Source organism: Gasterosteus aculeatus, chromosome 1, assembly GCF_964276395.1.
Source record: "Gasterosteus aculeatus chromosome 1, fGasAcu3.hap1.1, whole genome shotgun sequence".
NCBI classification, from domain to species: Eukaryota; Metazoa; Chordata; class Actinopteri; order Perciformes; family Gasterosteidae; genus Gasterosteus; species Gasterosteus aculeatus.
Genome location: NC_135688.1, coordinates 21,927,539 through 21,948,288, shown reverse-complemented (window position 1 = coordinate 21,948,288; position 20,750 = coordinate 21,927,539). Strand labels below are relative to the sequence as shown.

Sequence of the window (20,750 nt, the reverse complement as noted above, 5' to 3'; positions counted from 1 at the left end):
ATGGTTTTCTGACTTTGCAAGTTGATAAAAAATGACTCAGTGCAGCATAAGAAAGCTCAGAAAGTATTTTCTAAATTATAAAGTTGTACATTACAAAACCTTGGATATCTCCGCCAAGCAAAACATGGTACTATTTTGTCTGCAATGGGACTTTGTTGGTGAAAGTGCGCTAACACCATAGCAAACCCCAACTATTCATCGACATACAGTACATGCATACATTCCGTGTCCCATTGCAAAGATCTTCTGACCAAAAGGACAGTGTGCCAACAACTTTGCAGCTTAATTTAACTCAGTACCAGTCAAAGATTTGGACACATCTTCTCATTCAATGAGAAAGTGTGTCCAAACTCGACTGGTACTGTCTAAGGGCAAAGGGTGAGTGACGCAATAACGAATCAAACAAAAAGACATACATGCACAAAAGCAGAACACAAACCATGGACTGAGCCTGTGAAAACGTCATCACGCAACAACTGGTACAGTACCATCACTGAGCTGAAAATAAGTAAAGCTAAGTGAGATTATGGGATGCAGCAAGGTGAGAGTCGCATGCAAACATTTGTTGGGGAGGGAGCAGAGCGACATCCCTCGGGCTACTAATTCAGTACAGTACAGCACAATGAGTGGGAAACAAGCTGTGGGAGGTGTGGTAAATCACATCAAATCATTCATATGCATGTAACCCTCCAATCCGGACACGGATGAACCGCGGAATTATTCAATGACAAAGAACGGAAGTATGCACAGATGGGTACACAGAAAAATAAAGATACAGGGAGTAGACAAAATAGTTTCGGTCAGGAGAATCTAGTATTGAGATGAAAAGTCCAGATTTAATTTTCGCGCAGACTATTCAGGGAAAATGCCTGACTACTTTTATGCTACCAGTGGTGGAACCCAGATCCATGGATCTGGGTTTCTGTTTACTTGGAGTAGATGCAGGTGCAGCTAATGTGAAAATAGGGGGCGATGATTTTCATTGCAGAATGGTGGGAGGAGTGGTAGCCTTAGGGTGAAAGAGAATAAAGCACATTATTTCACTGTTTACATCAATGTTTAGCATCCCCCTGATTTTTCAACATATTACTGCCACCTATAAACAGCAGAATATTATGAAACGTTGAAAGGGGAAATCCTGGCACTAGAAGACAGGTCCACAAAATTTAATGGAGTTTAATTGAATGAAAATTGCATTGATACTTCTTGTTCTAACATACACTGATCTACCATTGTCATTGTCATTTAACATTGTGGCGGCTGGGTAAAACAATGCGTATTTAAAATGTTGATTCTGTTCATTCGCAAAGTTATTTTCATGGGTGATTGGTATTTTGTCTACTCGCTGCAGATAGAAAAAGAGAAAAAGATTTGGTGGGTTAGAGGATATTTAGGGAGGTAGGTAGGTGGGTGAATAGGTAGGGGGCTCTGGTAGTCACCTCTGTTGTAGGTTTGACCGTAACTGTAGTCCATAACTGACACTATCAGACGGAAGAAATACATAAAACAGAGCTCTTTAGTATTAGATCAGGATTGTCTCCTTTTCTAAATGTAATTTTAAAGAAACAAAAAATTTAAGCTTTCAGGTCCTGTGGGAATTTGGATGTCTATTAGTTGCTTTTGTTTAGTTAACGTCATAGCTCACCTTTCCTCCCCATAAAATAAAAACGAACTCAGAAGTAAAAGTGCTGACTACAACCCTCCTGATCTCGTGGGCGCTGTAGCTATCATAAAGATTGTGCATCTGTGTGTGTGTAACAGCCACCTGTAGACTCTCCAGTTTTGTCAATTTTGTTCCGCTGGATTTTGACGCTTTCTTGATTGTCGTTGTGTATTCGTGAAGTACATTACTAGATCGATAGATAAACATGAATCTTTCACCCAAGTAAGTGTATATGTGTCTTTGCCCCAGTTTGCAAAGAACAAATTCACCTACAGCCAATCTGTATGTTTGTGTCCAATTTTCTCTTTCTGTTGACTTTTTTTTGCATCTGTAGCCTGTCTTAACATTTTCTTAGCATCTCATTGGGGAGGGAGTGGGGCTGAATGGTTGGTCAAGTCTCTGACTTTGAGAATGGAGACCAGGGTTTGGACCCCACACTTCCGCTTAAGCACTTGCTATTATATGGTTCAAATAGTGCTCAATTTGACTTTCCAGTACAATGGTTGGGAAAAAATGTAATGTTACTGTAATTAAGTCTCAAAGAACAATAAATTAAACCTTTCTGTGCCATGGATGGTTAACCATGTGCCACAATGAGGAGCTTACAGCCAGCAAGCTACCAACCGAAGACCACTCACCTGAGGAAGTGGTGTAAAATGGAGGAACTTGTCAGTGCAAAAAACTACTGAGGTCATCAGTATATACTAAGAGCTAATGGAGTGTCCGATTGACTAACCACTGACTTTGAGAAAGGGGAACAATAAATGATCTGTTAAAATAAATTAAGGTAATCTTTGTACAGTGCCCAGGAGGGTCCACTTATTGAAATACACAGTATGTTACAAACAGTGAGTGTTTTTTGTTTTATCATATAATTGCAGACACCTCTGATGACCAGACTGAGACAAGAGAAGAGTGAAGGGAGAGACATAAAGGGGATAAGACATGGTACCTTCACTTTCGATTGTGTCGACTGCATCATTGACCAGTCGAATGACGGTCACTATGGAGGCTTGCGGGGGGAGAAAAGGAGATAAGTTTTGAATTACAGTCATCCAAAGTGAGAAATCCTCTCCATGGTGTTAGTTCGTTCACACCTGTGGCACTGCGTATAGCTGTCCACTACTTATCCTGTCTGCTGAAAGGACACCTGGTCTGCCACTGGCACAGACAAAAGTTCTTACTGATTTTGAAGTTTGGGGCCAGTTTGCATACAACATTGTTCATATGTACGGAGATACTTAAGTTGAAATAAATGATCAAACAATATGGCCAAACAAAGAAAAGGACCTTCACAAATGCAAAGAAAACCATATAAGAAAACCATACGCTAAACCAAGAACACAACACTACTTTTTGTCTTTTTAGTGCACTGATGACACCAGTTAGACAAGCCAGTGTTTCCACTAGGTTTACAACTTCAAGGGGGGTGGTGCGAGCGCCACATGCACATATTCACGCTCGTAATCACGCAAGTAATCACTTTAGACAGCGTGTATTTTAGACAATGTTGGTTTTTTTTTTAGACAAATTGTATTTTAAACACAAAACTACACACATGTGATCATCTTGGAGGCAGCGTCCCAAGGAATGGAACATGTTGAATTAGCGTCCTTGTGCACTTTGGTGAGCTCTCAACTCTCCATCATTTAACGGCTGTGTTTGAAGTTCCAGCCATCTCCCCACATTTAGCCAGGACGTTTTCCACACCACTGTCTGTTTGGGACACAGCGGTGGTCCTCTTCAGACTGTATACATGGTAGATGTAATTACTGTATTATAAGTATTGCATCATTATATACTGTACTGTATACTAGATGTTGTATTAGATGTTGAGATGGAAGTACATTTACCTAGAAGTGCGTAAAGTGGTCTGTTTGCCACTCACCACCCTTCTGTTTGACACATGGAGGAATTCCTTTGCACAGTTCTCCATTGTATGTGGCACCTCTGTTTGTTTTACTTCCAATTCAAAGACTATCACAAACTATCTTGCTCTCTCCTGTCTAACTCAGTGCAGCTAGCGGCGGTTTTGTTTCCTCTATTGAAAATCAAAGGATGCAGGGAAAATTAAACGCAAAATCAAATCAGTTACAAGACAAAAGCTACGACCACCAGCACCACATTGTGAACTGGTCCACACCTCTTAGCTTTTTTAAGAAGGATTGTAACAATGCTGTTATGATATTGGCAGGGTTTCAGAAAACATTTCTGAAAGTGTGAATGCATTTTTGCATTATTTGATTATTATTATGCTGCTTAGTTCTGTTCTAAAAATGTTATTTTGTCTCCAAATTTGATTTTGAATTTCTTTAGAAAGCCTATCTACCATTTAGATTACGAATGTGTGGTCAATTCATCAAAACAATGTTTGCTCATTTTGTCGTGGCGCAGGGGTTAGAAAAGGTGTGCTGGGAAGCACACGGTTGGTGGTTCGAGTCCAAGCTTCCCCATGTTCCATGTCGAAGTGTCCCTGAGCAAGACACCTAACCCCTAATTGCTCCCCGGGCAAAAATGTGAAAAAAAAGCCATGGGTTTAAAGTGTAATGTAAGTCGCTCTGGATAAAAGCGTCTACTAAATGACCTGTAATGTAATGTAATTTATTTTCAGGGACCTTCTGGCAGCGATCAGAAGATGGTATTAAAAAGTTAAGTTTAAGGTAGTCTCTGGGTAAGGGATGTAAGGGGTAAGGGATTTAGCACAGCAAAAAGTCAATATTTTGATTCACACCCAACCCCCACTTCTGAATTGTCACTAAAAACTTTAATCAAGTTTAGTCAAACAGAAAAAGTAAGTAAGTTCCTTTATGTGGATGTCTATAATGATACTGAGATACTGTGTTGGCTTATTTGAGGAAATTGCACTTTCTTGTTTCTTGTTCTCCTGAGTTTGTACCCTATGGTTGAATGCACTTATTGTACGTCGCTTTGGATAAAAGCGTCAGCTAAATGACATGTAATGTAATGTAATGTGTTAATCTCATATATTATATGATATATTATAAATATGTTATATTTGATGGGCTTCTGTCAGAGGATATGGAGTTCCACCATCTGGAAAAAACACTGATGAAATGTATATCTATATTACATAGGAAGGTTACTCCGTAATGCCAAAGACAACAACCCCACGTTTTTCTTAGAGCACTGTAGCCAGACTGACAGAGAGTCACAGCCGTGCATTCCTATCGACCTCCGTAGTAATGACTACATGAATGTCTTCAATAACACATTTTAATTAGTAGAAGACAATATTACTAATCTCCTGCCCCAACCAGTACCAATTGACAGAAGTAAGTTTGATAGCCAATACAAAGAAATACAAACCTATTACTGCCATATTGGTTTCTTTGCACTGGCTCCTTGTAAATTCAAGATTAGAATTTCAAAGAAGCAATTAGAGCTGCAATCTCAACTACTCAAGATATGGATTATTTTTCTCACAAATGTACAACCACACAGCCTGAAGGATGTCACAGGTTTTTGCAAAAAAAACAATAAAAGCATAATAAAATATGATTCACTAATGAGTGCAATTAAAAGACGGAAAAAAGGGACACCCTGTGGAACCAAATAATTAACAAGCAAACCAAAACTCAAAATAACCACATTCACATACAAACTTGGGTATTCTGAGAACCTGAACCATTCCTGCTGCAGGTGCAAAGTGTCTTACCATTATCGTCACAAGCGTCAGACTGGAAGGAGCTCAGTGATTGGACCTCAGAGTTACTACTTTTGTTGCTCCCAGAGAAACACGTCACTTCCTCTGCCATGTCAACCATCTCACCTGATTGGAGAGGGAGAAGTCAGGGGGTAAGAGGCCAGATACCAACTACTTAGATTATTTGTTTTTTCATTTGTATTTATTATGGTATTATTAGTACTAATTAAATTAATTATTTATGTCACCTAGGTTGACTATGTTTTAATATTATTATGTTTTTCATTCTTCACACAGGACATCTATTATACTTCGGTCATTTCTCATGCGGTGGTCCTGGAATGTATGCTACACAGATTGTAAAGCCTGCTGAGGAAAGAAAATATATAAATTAACAAAAAACAAAACACCCAGAATTTACGGAAGGACTTTGGACTTTGACAACTTTGCACTGCATGACGTTACACAGAGGCAGCCAATGAAGGAAGCTGGTCAAATGGATTTGAATGTATGTGATAACAATTATATTAAAAAAACAAAAACATTTAAACGTATGAATTCAGTAGCCTTCCGAAAAGAAACAGAAGAGCTGCTGCTCACACACCAGCCCTTCTCCCCAGAAGACACAAAAAACGGTCCCTACTGCAAATTGACACCAACTAGAGATCACAGTATACAGATAAAAAAAAGTTTTTTGCCTCACACGGCAAAAATGATATGACTTAATTAGCGCTAACATATTCTAAATGTAAATTCTCACTCATTCTCACTCATTTTACTACTAACAAGCAGTTAGTAGTAAAAAGCAAACACACAGACTTACCCTCATCATCCCATGGACTCTTGCGTAAGGAGTCACAGTCTGAGCGACAAGGCGAAACTGGTGGCAGGTTGGGGGCCACGCTACACACCACTATCCCCCTCCTGGTTGTTCCTGACAAGATCCTTGGAGACTCTGGGTGAAAAGTGCTCATCTCTGTATGCTCCACACCACGCCCATCCACCAACTTTTCCAGCGTGGACCGCGGGTCTCCTTGGAAACAGGGTGTGTATGCCATGGGCCTCACAGGAACCTGTGGAGGTCCCATCATTCCACCGCCTCCCGCTACAATGGCCCCATGCCCTGTCTCGGAGTACAGGTGGAGAGGATCACCTGGTGTGCAATGTAGGGTCTTAAACTGAACACCGTTGGCCTTGTTGAGGAGTGCTGCAGTGGCTGGGTCCTGGACCAGAGACAGGTTGTTGCGAGAGTAGTTCTTTTGGAAAACCTTCTTACGGAATGCGATGAAGAGGAGGATGAGGGTGATGATCACCAAAAGCACAACAGCAATTCCGATCAGCTCCTCTTTACCGACCACAGTGTGACCGGCCTGCATGTCAGGGACGACAACAGGTCGCAGTCCGCAGCGTTGGCCCACAAAGCCCGCCGTGCAGTTACAGTAGAAGGAACCATAAGTGTTAACGCAGACGCCACTGTTGTCACACTCGCCGTCTGGATTGCCTTGGTCACATTCGTTCACATCTTCCTCACAGCTGCAGGATGGAGGAGAGAGGAGAAATAGTAGTGAGCTCATAGTGTATGGATGCCTTGTGATTGGTCAGATACCTGCTCAAAGATTGCAGATGAACAGCCAGAAAGTGAGAGATTTAGTTAGGATCCACTGCAGATAGATTGTAGGAGAAGAAGTCCCTGTGTGGGCTTACAATACAAGCCCATTTTCTCTTGCACTAGAAGCTACTTTGTGCAGTTTCAAGTGTCATCCAGTTCTAAAAAAGATCAGTGGCTCAGTCCATACAAACTCCACAAATCCACAGACCTTGTTTTTGAATTTCTATGGGGGACCCAAAGTGAATTAGCAGAAATGTAAGTAGGTAGTCTACAAATCAAAGTGTCCTCTAGCAAGGTGTGAATTAATATGGCTGCTGATGAGAAGGTGGCACATTGCATGGCATCCTCTGTCACCAGCCTGTGAATAGGTGAATGCTGGTCACTAAGGAAAATATTTTAGAAATGCAGTGCATTTTCCATTTCATGGGATTTCCTGTTTTTCATATATTATATTAAAGGTCATTTCAATGACACTTTTTATCGAAAGCAACTTACATTGTATTTTTAACCCATAGCACACCTAACCCCTAATTGCACAGGGAGCAATTAAGGGTTAGGTGTCTTGCTCAGGGACACTTCAACATGGGACAAGGAGAAGCCGGGGCTCAAACTGCCAACCTTGCAGTTCCCGGCAGTTAAGTTAGGCACACCCTCCCTACTCCATGCACCACCATCGCATGGAGCAGGGAGAATCAGTCTCCCTGTATCTCTGGATAATGTAGAAAGTAGTTAAAGCCGCATATTCAAACTTCCATTCAAACTGTGTTGTATTGGAAAGGACACAAATTGACAGCTGGACAAATACATGCAAAACCTCTTTAAATTCAGCTTTGTGTGTTTGGACTGGAACTCACATCAGACCCTTGAAGCCCCTCCTGCAGCTACAGAGGAAGGCGTTGCCGATTGGCCTACATGCGCCACCGTTCTGACACGGGTTGGGAATACAAGCCGTTATTTCCATCTCACAGCGCCCTCCGGTGTACTGGGGCTTACAGGTGCACGAGAACCCTAGCAGACAGACAGAAGATCTCGTTCATTAAGGATCTAGAAAATTCAGTTCACTGTTTACAAGTCAAACAAACAGTTTGTTTTAGAAATTACGAGACACACACACATACATCCACATTTACACACACGAAAATGGCATACCTTGATAAAAACTGTAATAACTCTAATTGCTTTCATAGCTCATAAATTATATAAACATGGAGATACCAAGCTTAAACCACATTTACATGATAGCCCAGTATGTGGACAGTACACATGTAACGTTCACGTTGATGGAGTCAGGATTACTACTCTTGAGGAGGCTTTTATGAAGGCCCCACGGCAGCCGAACGACAGGAGTCAGAATATGTTTGATTTTTCCCCAAGGCCGGCTCTGGTTGGTCTGCCCCGTTCAACCACTTTGATCGACAAAGTTAGCAACTCAGAAGCCGAAATGGGTAGAGCGTAAAATGACGCTCGAGAGTGAGGATTGGCTGTAAAATTTGAGCCCTGACCCCCCTAACGTCCTTTAAAAGTACCAAGAAGCTGTCACGCAAGGTGGCCGATTTGCACTGCAGAATCATTTCATTCAAAAACGGCAAAGGTAGATAGATTCATACACTTCGAAGGCTTGGTAGTTTTTGTACTCTAAATTTGGCAAAGTTGGTCAGAGAGGAATGTCAAAGATGACTGAATTCAGTGTAATCTCAGTTTTGCCATGGTTTCTGTGTTAGCATTTAGCTTTGAAGTATTGTTCAACCTTTCCTCAGCGCTGTTAAGATAAAAGCAATGGAGCGCTACAATTCCCAGGGTGTTTGTCTCATTATAGAGTAAAAGTGGAACATGTAACTTGTGGGAGGTCCATCAGTGTTCAGTGAGTCCTGCTGGTTCTGTAACCTGTGCTGGCACTGTGTAGTAGGGGAATTCTACCATCAGCTGCTGATTAGTCTTGAGTCTGAATTTGTATGCTCTGTATGAAAATTGCCAGACTTGTAATACATTGGGAGCTGTGCCGATCTACCCAATCCACCTTCCATTATTAATCATAATGTGTGTATCAAAACTGTGTTTTCTCTTCTTTCTATTAGTCGAACAGTTCCATTTAAATACATCAATGAGTTGCATATGTTCATTCATCATGATTAACATACCCCCAAGTTTATTTTGACTTTACACACACAGTGCTGCTGCCACAAATACTTACTAGAGGACCTAATGTTTTTAACTCACTATTTCCTCCCACTTGGTTGGGAGGAAATAGTGAGTTTATTGGAAGTACAGCGAGCAGATGTTTGGATAATGCTTTAATCTTTTAAAAATGTTTTGAAGATTTATTACTACAATACCAAGCAAAATATTAAAGGGGACATATTATGAAAATTCCACTTTATTAGTGCTTCTACACATTCATTTGGGTATCTGGCATGTCTACCGACCCACAAACTGGTAAAAACAACTCCCACGATTTGTTATGGTTCTTGTACGTCAGAGTGAGTGACTGAGAATGAACTTCCTTATCATTCTCTTGTACTCCCTACAGAACACAATTGTCTTTTCGTAACTCCTCATGAATAGTCCTAACCATCTTTCCTTGACAGGAGGCACGGTGATGTGGTGATTAGCACTGTTGCCTCAGAGCAAGAAGGTCCTTGGTTTGATTCCACCCAGCAGCCTTCCTGTGTGGAGTGTACATGTTCTTTCCGTGTACTTCGGCTTTCTCCCACAGTTCAATGACATGCTATAGGATTTATGTTAATTGGCGACTCTAAATTGCCCAAAGGTGTGTGAGTGTGATGTTGGCTGAGGTTCACTCCAGACCACCCCCCCCGCAACTCTGTATGAAGGATTAGCAGCTTTGAAGATAGATGAATAGATGTTTCCTTAAGCCCTTGAAATTTTCCACAGAGGTCAAGAAAAAGTGGTTAGGAATAGACGTTAAGAGGTCATTTTTTGCACTATTTGACTTTCAGCCCTTATTATCACTACTCACCCCCAGAAGGCAGGCTCGTGCAGATGGCTGCATTGCGACAGGGCTGTTGAAGGCAGGCATCGGGATAGAGGATACAGCCCAGCTTCAGATCCGTCAGTCCCACCACTTCTGCATAGCGCGACCGTTTGTTCTGCAGCGGCAGCTCGTTGTTGTTCAGCGTGACAGAGTCTAGGCAGCCCTGGAAACCCTCAAGCACCTGTGGGTCTTTCTGGGAGTCCACGAGGCTGCGAGAGTTGGGGGGCTGCACCTGAGGAGAGATGGGTGAGAAATGAATTCATGAACTTCCATAGACACCCTCAAGATGTGATGACTGGCCACTTGTTATTCACAGAAGAAAATTAATCAACAATGTAGACACACGGTATTTGTAAGAAATCTCAGGAAAGACTCTTTACTTTCACCTTTCTGTAAATCTTATCACAATAATTACATTTCACTGATTGTGTTCCTCCTCAGATTTTGTGGCATTGACGGAGTTAGAATCAGTAGTTCGTAGACTACATAATACACACCTTTTAGTGAGGCTAATTATTAGAAAATATTAGGGTCTACCTCCACTTTAAATAATTATTTAGCACAGTGTGTACAGGCTCAGTCTCAAATATACAACGTATTAGAAATAGCCTTAAATTGTCTCCTACATTTTTAGTGTGTATATAGAAATAATGTTTAATGCAGTTTAGAACCTGACTAGTATTTTCATAGACATTTCAACAAATGACTAGTTCCCAATCTTATCCACCTTTGAATCCAAACAACTTATTTGGAAGTGAAAACATTTCAGATAGAAACTCTAATGAGATGCGTTCATTTCATTAATTATTTAGATTTCAACAAATGTGCATGTTGCTGTCATGTTAAATGACCATCTGCAGCTCCTCACTAACCAGTGCTCCAAAGTAGATGCTTCTGTCTGGAGAAAGTGGTTGTGTGAATGGTGCTGCACTGCGTCGCTCAACGTAGCTGTCGTCCAGCGCCACACTGCTGAAGTTGCGATTTAGCTCGAGTGCCACCGTGTGCCAGCTGCCATCATTGATATGATGACCGGAGATGCCCAACATGTCGGGATTGTCACCACCATCACTGCCAAGGCCACAGGCTAGCTGGAACCACAGCTTGCCGTCCTCCAGCTGCACACACACACAAACACACAACTTTAATATTGTACAGTATATTTAATCAGGGAAGTTCATTAAAGGACCCTATCAGAGTCTCATTCAAACAGTTGAAATCCATTATTAGGATCATTGTCATACCTTCAGGCACCATAATCTTGTGCATGTATTTGTTATGCACAACTGGTGCAACGAGGAACTAAATGTTTCTGCGGCTTTGCAAAATGTTAACTGTAGATATTGGTTTGGGTGTTAGTTTAGAAAAGTGTGTAAAATATAGAAAAGTCTGATTACTACCAGAACAAAAGACAGAAAATAAGACTAATTTTGAACAGGAACAGAAACAACGGGCGTGTGTTTGTTGTGTGTGTACCTTGAGCACAGTGCAGTGCTCAGTGTATTGTGTGTGTGTACCTTGATCATAGTGCAGGGCCCTGTTCCTCGTACGTGGTTCAACTAAGTCAATCAAATGTCCGATTATCCAGCTCAAATTACCGAGATGATTGACATCAGGCTATCTCGGTTCCTCGAAGGCGGATCGGCGCTCAAACTGTCCCGTTAGTTTAAACCAGATGTCAGTCATCAGGATAATCGCGCGTGCGGAAGAGTCGATCACCGAAACCAGGATTTTTTTAACAGTATAACGGCAAATAAACGTAAAGCAAGAGAGTCTTTTTTCTCCCCTGACGAGCAGGAAATGAACACAAATAATGAGATGCTATGTTAATTTTAATCATTTCTGTCTGGATGAATTTAATGATTATACATATTTTACGTTGTTCATTCTGTACGTCCATCGCAGTCTCTCCGTCCCAGGGAGGATCGTCTATGGCGGCAAATCAATGTCAAAATTCAAGAGCGCAAATCAGGTTGATGCGCGCGCGTAGATCAAACATCCGCGAGCAAATGTCCGTCTCGCGCAAGATATTTGCTCCCTCGCGAAACGTGAACTTCCTCGCTCGCGAGGTTAGTCTCTGCTCGCGCTCGAAGGTGTTTTTCTTTTTGACAGTGAGGGGTCGGAGCCAGTCACCATGGTATCTACATCTGATTGGTTACAAACCCCGTCTTTGGATACCTGGAGTGATGCATTCACACAACTATAGAAGCCCATTTCCGCACTAAAGAAAGGGGATAGAAATGCGAAATTATGAGATAAAACGTTGTCCAAAAACAAACGCCCCCCTTCGGTAGTCGTAGTGGACCGTAGATGACAACCAGCTACAACCATCATTTACCATCATTACCGGCACATTAAGAGCAATGCGTCCAGCTCTCAGACCGGTCCGTATTTGTAAAATACCGGGGAAAAAAGTCGCCATAAACGTCCTGTGTCTCTCTAAACAGGGTTCTTGCACCATTTCAAAAGTAAAATTGAATGCTTTTTAAGACCATTTTAAGACCTCAACAAATATAATTTAAGACCCCAAAATGTCACAATTTCTTTGGAATACTCAATTTATTGCCTCCTACAATGGAAATCAAAACTTTTTTTCAAATTAGGAGACAGTATAATAACTGACAATAACCCTTCCAACACTGTTTGGCCAATATAGATGTAAACAATCAAAGTGATTCCTTTGTGATGCAGAACAGAGCCAACATAACATACATAAGTTTGGATTACACTAAACAACACAATGCATTGCATGAAGGAACCATATCGAATAATGAAAATAATAACTCTTTGAAAACACAAATGTGATCACATAGATTTAAATGAATTGTGCCTCGTCACAGTATGGAGAACCCACAGTACCTCTGCCTTTTGGGTGTCTGGTGTTGAAATAAAAATTGTTACAGCCGACTGAGAGGTGGCGTCTAAACTTGTAACGTCGTTAGGTCGTGCTGCAAACAATGCAGGGATTAACCTGGCCCCGCTATGGCTAGCTGCTGCAACGTATCTCTGGTGCTTTCCTGCTTTCATGTGCGACTCGACGGCTTTGAGCCTAATGAAAAGGTCTTTTTGCAGAGTTTACACATTGCCCCATTGTGGTTTTCAACCAGCGCCAACCACCTCCTAAATGCATCCTCTTCCATCCACTTGTCGTTAAATTTGCACTTCCCCATCATCTTTGCATTTTCAATCTCACATCGACAACCGCGTAATGGCGACACGCAGCCTGACGTCAGCGTCTGTAGCCGACGTACCGTAAACAGCTATTCAATTGCGCAGACTCATTTCGCACAATACTAAATGAATCAACTATTAGATGTTTTACGATGCGCCACTGTGCTTTCTCGTCGTCATTAAGCGCACCGGCAAAAAAATGAATACCTACAGCAACTTTACGTGAAATTTAAGACAATTTAAGACCTTAATTACCCGAATTTTAATTAATTTTAAGACTTTAAGGACCCGCGGGAACCCTACTAAAGGTTTTTCCCTTTATTCCTCCCATTAAATACTTTTGCATTGTTTGGGGAGTTTTTCTGTGCCGATGTGAGGGTTTCTGGACAGAGGATGTCACAAGACCTCTGAGGCAAATTTGCGAAATTGTGCTATACAAAATTAAATTAATCATATAATCATGACAAAAACTGAGCCCCTGCGAGGCTACAAGCCTGACAACGTTTTGCAGATAAGTTAACGATAAATGCATGTTGGTAAATTGTATAGGCTCATCTTAAGTGCCTCGTCACTCTAATCAATCAATTATATTTCTTTAAATGTGCCTGCTTGCAGGAGGCTTCATGAATGCATCATCATCCAATGAGAATAATGATCAACTCTTGTTGTATGTAGATGAAAACAAGCCCAAAGAATCAAATTGATACGAATGAATAGGATATATGTACTGTATCAGCATCCATTGTTCATAATCCGACATTTGATCGATTGAAGCAGTGAAATGTGGAACATCCAGAAGTTTATTAAGCGACAAATAAACCAACAGAACTTTACGAAGAGCACGACATGCAGCGGCTTGTTCTCTGCATTGCAACACCGTACAAACAAGACCGTATGAGAGTGTGTCTGACACCGTGTGTTGCGAGATTGTCTTTTGTCCATGTAAAGCTACCGTAGTTTGGAGTAGGCTAACCACGAGTGTAACAGCATCGTGGTTGTTGTTGTTGTTTCGAGTCAAACGCATAGCTTAGGTTGCTCTGGGCTGTGCAAAATAAAACCCTCTTTAATGTGGAATACGACTCGCGTCTTGCCTCATATCATGACATGGTGTCAGAATTAAGGACTTCAAATTGATATTAAGGGCGAGATGGCAAAGTTTGGACCTCCAGAGCCGTTCGACTTCTCGCAGCTGGCGGAGTGGCTTAGATGGCGGCAGAGATTCTCCCGTTTCAGAGTCGCATCGAAACTGGACAAAGAGAGTGGCGAAGTGCAGGTGAACTCGCTCTTGTACTCGATGGGGAGGGATGCCGAACCTATTTACGGCTCGTTTGTGTTTCCTGCGGCAACCGAGGCCATGCCATATCCAGAGTATGAGTTTAATCTAGTGATGCAGAAATTTAACCAACACTTTGTCCCGAAAAGGAACGTCATCCAAGATCGCGCCTGTTTTCACAAGCGGAGCCAAAGGGACGGTGAGACAGTGGAAGCTTTCGTGCGGAGCCTGTACGAGCTCGCGCAGCACTGCGAGTTCGGTGCAGGGAAGGACGAGCAGATCCGGGACTGGATCGTCATCGGAATAATAGACAAAGAGGTTTCTCAAAAACTACAGCTGGAGGCGGACCTGACTTTGGAGAGAGCCATCCAGCTTGCACGGCAAAGTGAACAACAAAGTGCAGAGCATCTGGAAACTACAGTGAATGAGGTGAGACAGAAACAGTACAATAGCACAAGGAGGAGCTACGATAAACAACGGCAGGGACAAGGACAGAAATACAGTGAGAACAAACTGAACTCAGAGATGCAACAGGATGCATGATAGAAAGGAAAGCTGTCCAGCTCGTAACAAAAGGTGCAGAAAGTGTAATAAAATTGGACATTTCGAGGCCGTGTGTAAATCCAAAATGCTGAAAGAAGTCAGAGCAGGGGCTGTTATGGATTCTGATGAGGATTCATTTTTTATTGGAGAATTATTCCTGAGAGCAACCACAAAGTCAAAACCAAACATAATTGAGGAGTCAAACCCGGATACTAACTGGGATGTAGAGCTACTAGTGAATGGCAGTCCAGTGGATTTTAAAATTGACACAGGTGCCGATACCACCGTCATGACTGAAGAGACTTTCAGCAAGCTACGTCAAAAACCCAAACAGAACAAGTCCAGGCCAACAGTGTATAGCCCAGGCGGGAAAGTCCAATGCGTGGGTAAGTTCCTTGCCACTACTACATACAAAAGTCAGAAATACCAATACTAGATTACAGTCATAAAAGGACAGTATGTTAGTAACTTGTTGGGCAAGGCAGTGGCAAAGTGCATGGGGCTGGTAGCGAGAGTCAATGCTATCACTAGTGACTTAACAAGCAACGTGTTTGGGGAAATAGGGCTACTGAACTGTAAACCTGTTAAGATCGACCTGACTGAAGAAGCAGTCCCATACAACGTCAACACGCCACGCAGAGTTCCGTTTCCTCTCCTTCCAAAGGTGGAGAAAGAGCTAAAGCGCATGCTAGGCATCATTGAGGAGGTTACAGAGCCGACAGATTGGTGTGCCCCAATGGTGCCCGCTTCAAAACGCAACAAGGACGAGGTCAGAGTGTGTGTAGATTTGAAACGCTTGAACAAGGGGGTGAAGCGCAAACGTTACATATCGCCCACACTGGATGATATAACACCTAAGCTGGCAGGAGCCACGGTTTTCTCCACTCTGGATGCCTCTAGCGGGTTCTGGCAAATTCCATTGGACCCCAACTGCCAAAGACTGACAACCTTTATAACCCCAATGGGACGGTTTTGCTTCAAACGTCTGCCTTTTGGCATTACATCAGCGCCCGAGATTTTCCAGCGGCTGATGACCGACCTCAAAGGCCTAGAAGGGACTGTCGTTGTGATGGATGACATCCTGGTTTACGGATCTACAAAAGAGGAGCATGACCACCATCTCGACACTGTGCTGCGGACGGTTAAGGCGTCTGGTCTCAAGCTCAACAGGGCCAAGTGTCACTTTGGGAAGACTGAACTGCAGTTCTTTGGACACATCATTAGCGCGGAGGGTGTGAAGCCTGACGAGAGCAAAGTGGAGGCTATCGCTCAGATGTCCAGTCCCTCCAACGTGGAGCAGCTGCGGCAGGTGCTCGGACTGGTTAACGATGTTGGAAAATTCCTGCCAGGTCTGTCTACAGTGTTGCATCCACTCACTAACCTGCTCAAGAAAGAGACCGCGTGGGTTTGGGGTGAGCCTCAGGAGCAAGCATTTAACAAAACAAAAGCAATGCTCATGGCTGCACCAGCCCTTTGTTATTACAACGCCAACAGACCAACAGTGGTCAGTGCCGACGGCAGCAGTTATGGCCTTGGTGCTGCCCTGATGCAAGACCATGATGAAGAGTTGCGGCCTGTTGCCTTTTGCTCGCGCACACTCACCGATGCGGAGAGGAGGTATTCTCAGATCGAAAAGGAGTGTCTGGCATCTGTCTGGGGTGGTGAACGTTTCGCCCGCTACATTCAAGGTATGGGCCGGGTCCATTTACAGACTAACCACAAGCCACTGGTGCCATTGATTAACTCATACGACCTGGACAAAACGCCACTACGATGTCAGAGACTGCTCATGCGTCTCATGCGATTCAATGTCACTGCCCAACATGTTCCCGGTAAGCAGCTAGTAGTCGCAGATACACTCTCCAGACACCCACTGAAAGACAGTTACATGCCTGAAACAGAAATGCAAGTAAAGGCATATGTGAACACTATGGTGGCTAGCAAACCAATCAAGTCGCCCAAGCTCGAGGAAATTCGCAAAGTCACACAAAGCGATGCTGAACTTCGAAAAATAATCACATTCATCAGAAAAGGGTGGCCTCGCAACATGGCAGAGGGCTCACCACTGCGTGGATACTATGCAGCCAGAAATCACTTATCAGAGTTGGACAGTCCTATACCACCACCGCATGGTAGTTCCAGCAGTGCTAAGAGCTGGAGTCCTGGACCAACTGCACGAAGGTCACCAGGACCTGTCCGGAGCGAGCCAAGTTGACAGTTTGGTGGCCAAGCATCGGAGTACAAATCACTAACAAAGTGAAATTATGTGACTTTTGCAGAGAGCAAAAACCTACACAAAGACGTGAACCACTGGTAACCACTCCCCTGCCCAGTGGCCCATGGCAAAGGATTGCTGTTGACCTGTTTGAATTAGACGGTAAGACTTTTCTCGTCGCTGTCGATTACTTCTCTAGAGACATTGAGATTGCTTCCCTCACCACCATTACCAGCAAGCAGGTTATTGACAAACTCAAGCACATTTTACGCAGTTCACATCAGCAGAGTTCCGAGATTTCGGACAGAAGTATGGTTTCACTCACATTACCTCCAGCCCACATTACCCCCAGGTCGAACGGAGCTGCGGAAAGGGCTGTTCGGACAGCCAAGTACATCCTCAGACAGCCTGACCCCTGCTTGGCCCTTATGGGTTATCGCGCTACACCACTCGAGCCACGGCAACAGGTGAGAGTCCAGCACGGCTCATGACTGGTAGAGAGATCCGTACGACTGTTCCGGTCCTGGAAAAGACATTGCTGCCACGTCCATTCAGGCCGGATCAAGTCTACATGAAGGACGCAACAGCAAAAGATTCATACAGTTTCTACTACAACCGCAGGCATTCGGCACGCGCGCTCCCTGACCTTCACCCTGGTCAAACGGTTAGGGTGAAGCTCGATGGGGAGAAGGGATGGATAACACCTGCCAGGGTCATCAGCAAGCTCAGGCAACAGCGTCCCAGCAGAACAGCGGTTCTCCACAGCCAGATTTGACTGCGGTGCCGGAAGCACCGGTAAGCTTGCCACCAGCAGGCCTTCCCGCAGGGTCTCCCCTTCCACCATCTACTCCAGTGAGAAGATCTTCCAGGGGCCGCGAGATAAAGGTGCCTCTTAGATTTCAAGACTGATGTACAAAAGGGCAGAATAATCCCTTTCAGGACTGAGGGCAGTCTACCCCTGTGACGTCCTGCACCGTTCTGAGTATGTACCAAGACTGTTAGGGAAGACGTGTTTTGGTTATGTGGTGTTGCATCTACTTTGTTATATTGTTTGAGAATGTTAAGATTTAAGTAATATTGCAAAATGCAGATGTTTGGCATCTTGTTATTGCTAACTTCAAAAAGGGGGAGATGTTGCGAGATTGTCTTTTGTCCATGTAAAGCTACCGTAGTTTGGAGTAGGCTAACCACGAGTGTAACGGCATCGTGGTTGTTGTTGTTCGAGTCAAAAGCATAGCTCAGGTTGCTCTGGGCTGTGCAAAATAAAACCCTCTTTAATGTGGAATACGACTCACGTCTTGCCTCATATCATGACACCGTGTGAGACATGAGAGAGTGTGTGAGAGACAATGTGTGAGACAGCGTGTGAGAGAGTATGAGAGACAGTCCGTGGGACAGTATGTGAGACAGTCTGCGGGACAGTGGATGTTCGGCTGCAGCGTGTGGTGTTCATCACTTAACGGGGAAATCTTATTGTAAATAAATGATTCCCTGTCCTCAGCATCTATAGCGCTCCTACAGGACGTCATTGCGGCTAAATGGGTCTTTGTGATCTCGGAGAAGTCTCTCCCTATAAAACGTCTAACTGATGTCGCTCCTTCATCAATGAGGAAGTGAGCTGCCCTTTTTTCCGGGGGAGTGATGAACTAATCCAGCAGCTCAAATGAACCTGCGCCAGAGCAGGTTGAAGTTGTTCGATGTGTTGCTATGGTGATTTAGACAAACCTGCTTCAGGGAACCGAAAAGCCTGATCTACGTCATCTCATCCTGAAAATTATCCGGCTAACTCAGTTAGCCACGTACGAGGAACAGGGCCCTGGGCTCCTTGTGTGTGTGTGTTTGTGTTGTGTGTTTACCTTTAGCACAAGGCAGGGCTCAGTGTGTGTGTACATAATTATTCCTCTCCTTTGCAGTGTTCGGATCCTAAGGCTGACTTTCAGTTCCTCCTGCAGCCATTCAGACAGTCTGTACTTGATGTAGCTGTTTCCTGAAAAACTCAGAGACGAATGACCTGGAGCAAGGCCCCCCCACCACCCCCACACACACAGGTTAACAAATCACATGTCAGAGCAAGTACTCTTGATATTATCATTCAAATGTTTTGTTTGCTCTCTTTCTTCCTCACCTGCACATTCTCCGAGTTTGCCTGTTGGACACTGGCATGCATAGTGCCCTCTAGTGGCCTGAATTGAAACACATTGCATGTCTGCTGGACATGGCTGGCCCTCACATTGTTCTGACAGGACAGCACAGTTGGCATCTGTACACCCACACAACATCCGAGAGAAAATTACACTCATCATAATATTCATAAATGAGGACTTATCATGTCTAATGTGTATATGTCTAATATTGATCTGAAGACAAAACATCTCTGGTATATATTTATATAGTGTGGATGTGGAACACACTAAATAGATGATAGCATCCCTCACCATTGCAGGTGCAGTGCGAGGTCCGGTGAAAACGTGGTGAAACAAAGCTGACCCTTGGTGTGCTGTATGTAGCCAGGCTGTGAGAGTCCAGGAGGATGCTCTGTTCACACTGGGCCCCGCGACACTCCAGCCCCGAGCAGTTCTTATCTAGGATAGCTGACACTCTGAGGACCTCCTCTAGCTGCCGGCGTGATGCGCTGAGTTTCTGGGTGAGGTAAGCCGTCTTATAGTACCCGCCCCCTGCTGTTTCCACAGCAACGAGCATATCCAGTTGTTGCGTTCCGCCGACTGGCTGCAGACTGAGCAGGTGTAGCTTGTCCCTCTGCTGCGATGAAGCGGCCTTTCGCAGAACCTTCAACATGCTCTTCAGGTGCAGTGCCACAAAGTCTTGTGGTGCTACGCTCTCAAAGCGTATAGTCACCGCCTCACGCAGCATCTCTGGTGTTACTTGCTCCACGTGCACGCTGACTGGGACTGGTACGGCAAAGCGTCCATCACTAACGCTTGCATTGAGGGCGTACCTGCCTGCATCCAACCCGCCCAGAGCGATGATCTTACCATCACGGGGACTGATCTTAAAGAGACTGCGCTGGGCCAGGGGCGCGTGGCCAAAGGTCAGGGCGTCGTAGGGGTCAGCATCAGTGGCGTGCAGCTGGCCAATCACACCGCCTGGAAACTCATCCTCCATAGTGACGATATGAACCTGGAGCGGTAAGGCCACGGGCCGGTGAAGGCTCTCCTCAATCACCCTGACTGTTAGCATTGAGGTAGAAGACATACGAGGCTTCCCTGAGTCTGTTACCTGGGAGGAGAATGAGGAAGGACAGGGACAGAAAAGAAGATCCGTAGAAACAAGGGAGAAGATGCAAGAAAAAAAATGTGGATAAGGTAATGAAAGGACAAGAGATACAGCATTTGAGGATCCACTATTTTTGAAGCATCGAAAAAAGTGACTTTAGCAGCTTGCTCTACCTGGATTATAATAGCATATTCCGTTGCCAGGTCCCTCCGGAACACTTGATTGGCCACCAGCGTTCCATCTTTCTCCAGCACAAACTCTCCGCCTTCATTCCCAGACAGGATGTGGAAGTCAAAGGGCTCGCCATTGCGTGAGGAGTCCTGATCGTTGACCGACAGCTGAAGAATGCTGGTGCCGATAGGCTTGTTTTCCTGGGAGAGGGAGACATC

General features: G+C 44.0%; 1 protein-coding gene across 11 annotated transcripts in view; it reads right to left on the bottom strand.

Moving 5' to 3' along the window:
• The window catches only part of LOC120829679 (protocadherin Fat 3), a 119,645-nt gene that overhangs the window by 2,838 nt on the left and 96,057 nt on the right, over positions 1-20,750 (bottom strand). For 7 of the 11 annotated variants that reach the window (XM_040194001.2, XM_078104153.1, XM_040194019.2 and 4 more), the window contains 11 exons: positions 20,535-20,732; positions 19,563-20,364; positions 19,253-19,387; positions 18,984-19,138; positions 10,801-11,043; positions 9,914-10,160; positions 7,791-7,944; positions 6,151-6,860; positions 5,340-5,453; positions 2,616-2,675; positions 1,440-1,481 (listed from right to left, as the gene is read on the bottom strand). In XM_040194001.2, the coding sequence (XP_040049935.2) occupies positions 1,440-1,481; positions 2,616-2,675; positions 5,340-5,453; positions 6,151-6,860; positions 7,791-7,944; positions 9,914-10,160; positions 10,801-11,043; positions 18,984-19,138; positions 19,253-19,387; positions 19,563-20,364; positions 20,535-20,732 (2,860 nt within the window). The remainder of the gene's footprint in view (positions 1-1,439; positions 1,482-2,615; positions 2,676-5,339; positions 5,454-6,150; positions 6,861-7,790; positions 7,945-9,913; positions 10,161-10,800; positions 11,044-18,983; positions 19,139-19,252; positions 19,388-19,562; positions 20,365-20,534; positions 20,733-20,750) is intronic. The other 4 variants (XM_040194071.2, XM_040194078.2, XM_040194062.2 and 1 more) reach the window with 3 other exon arrangements.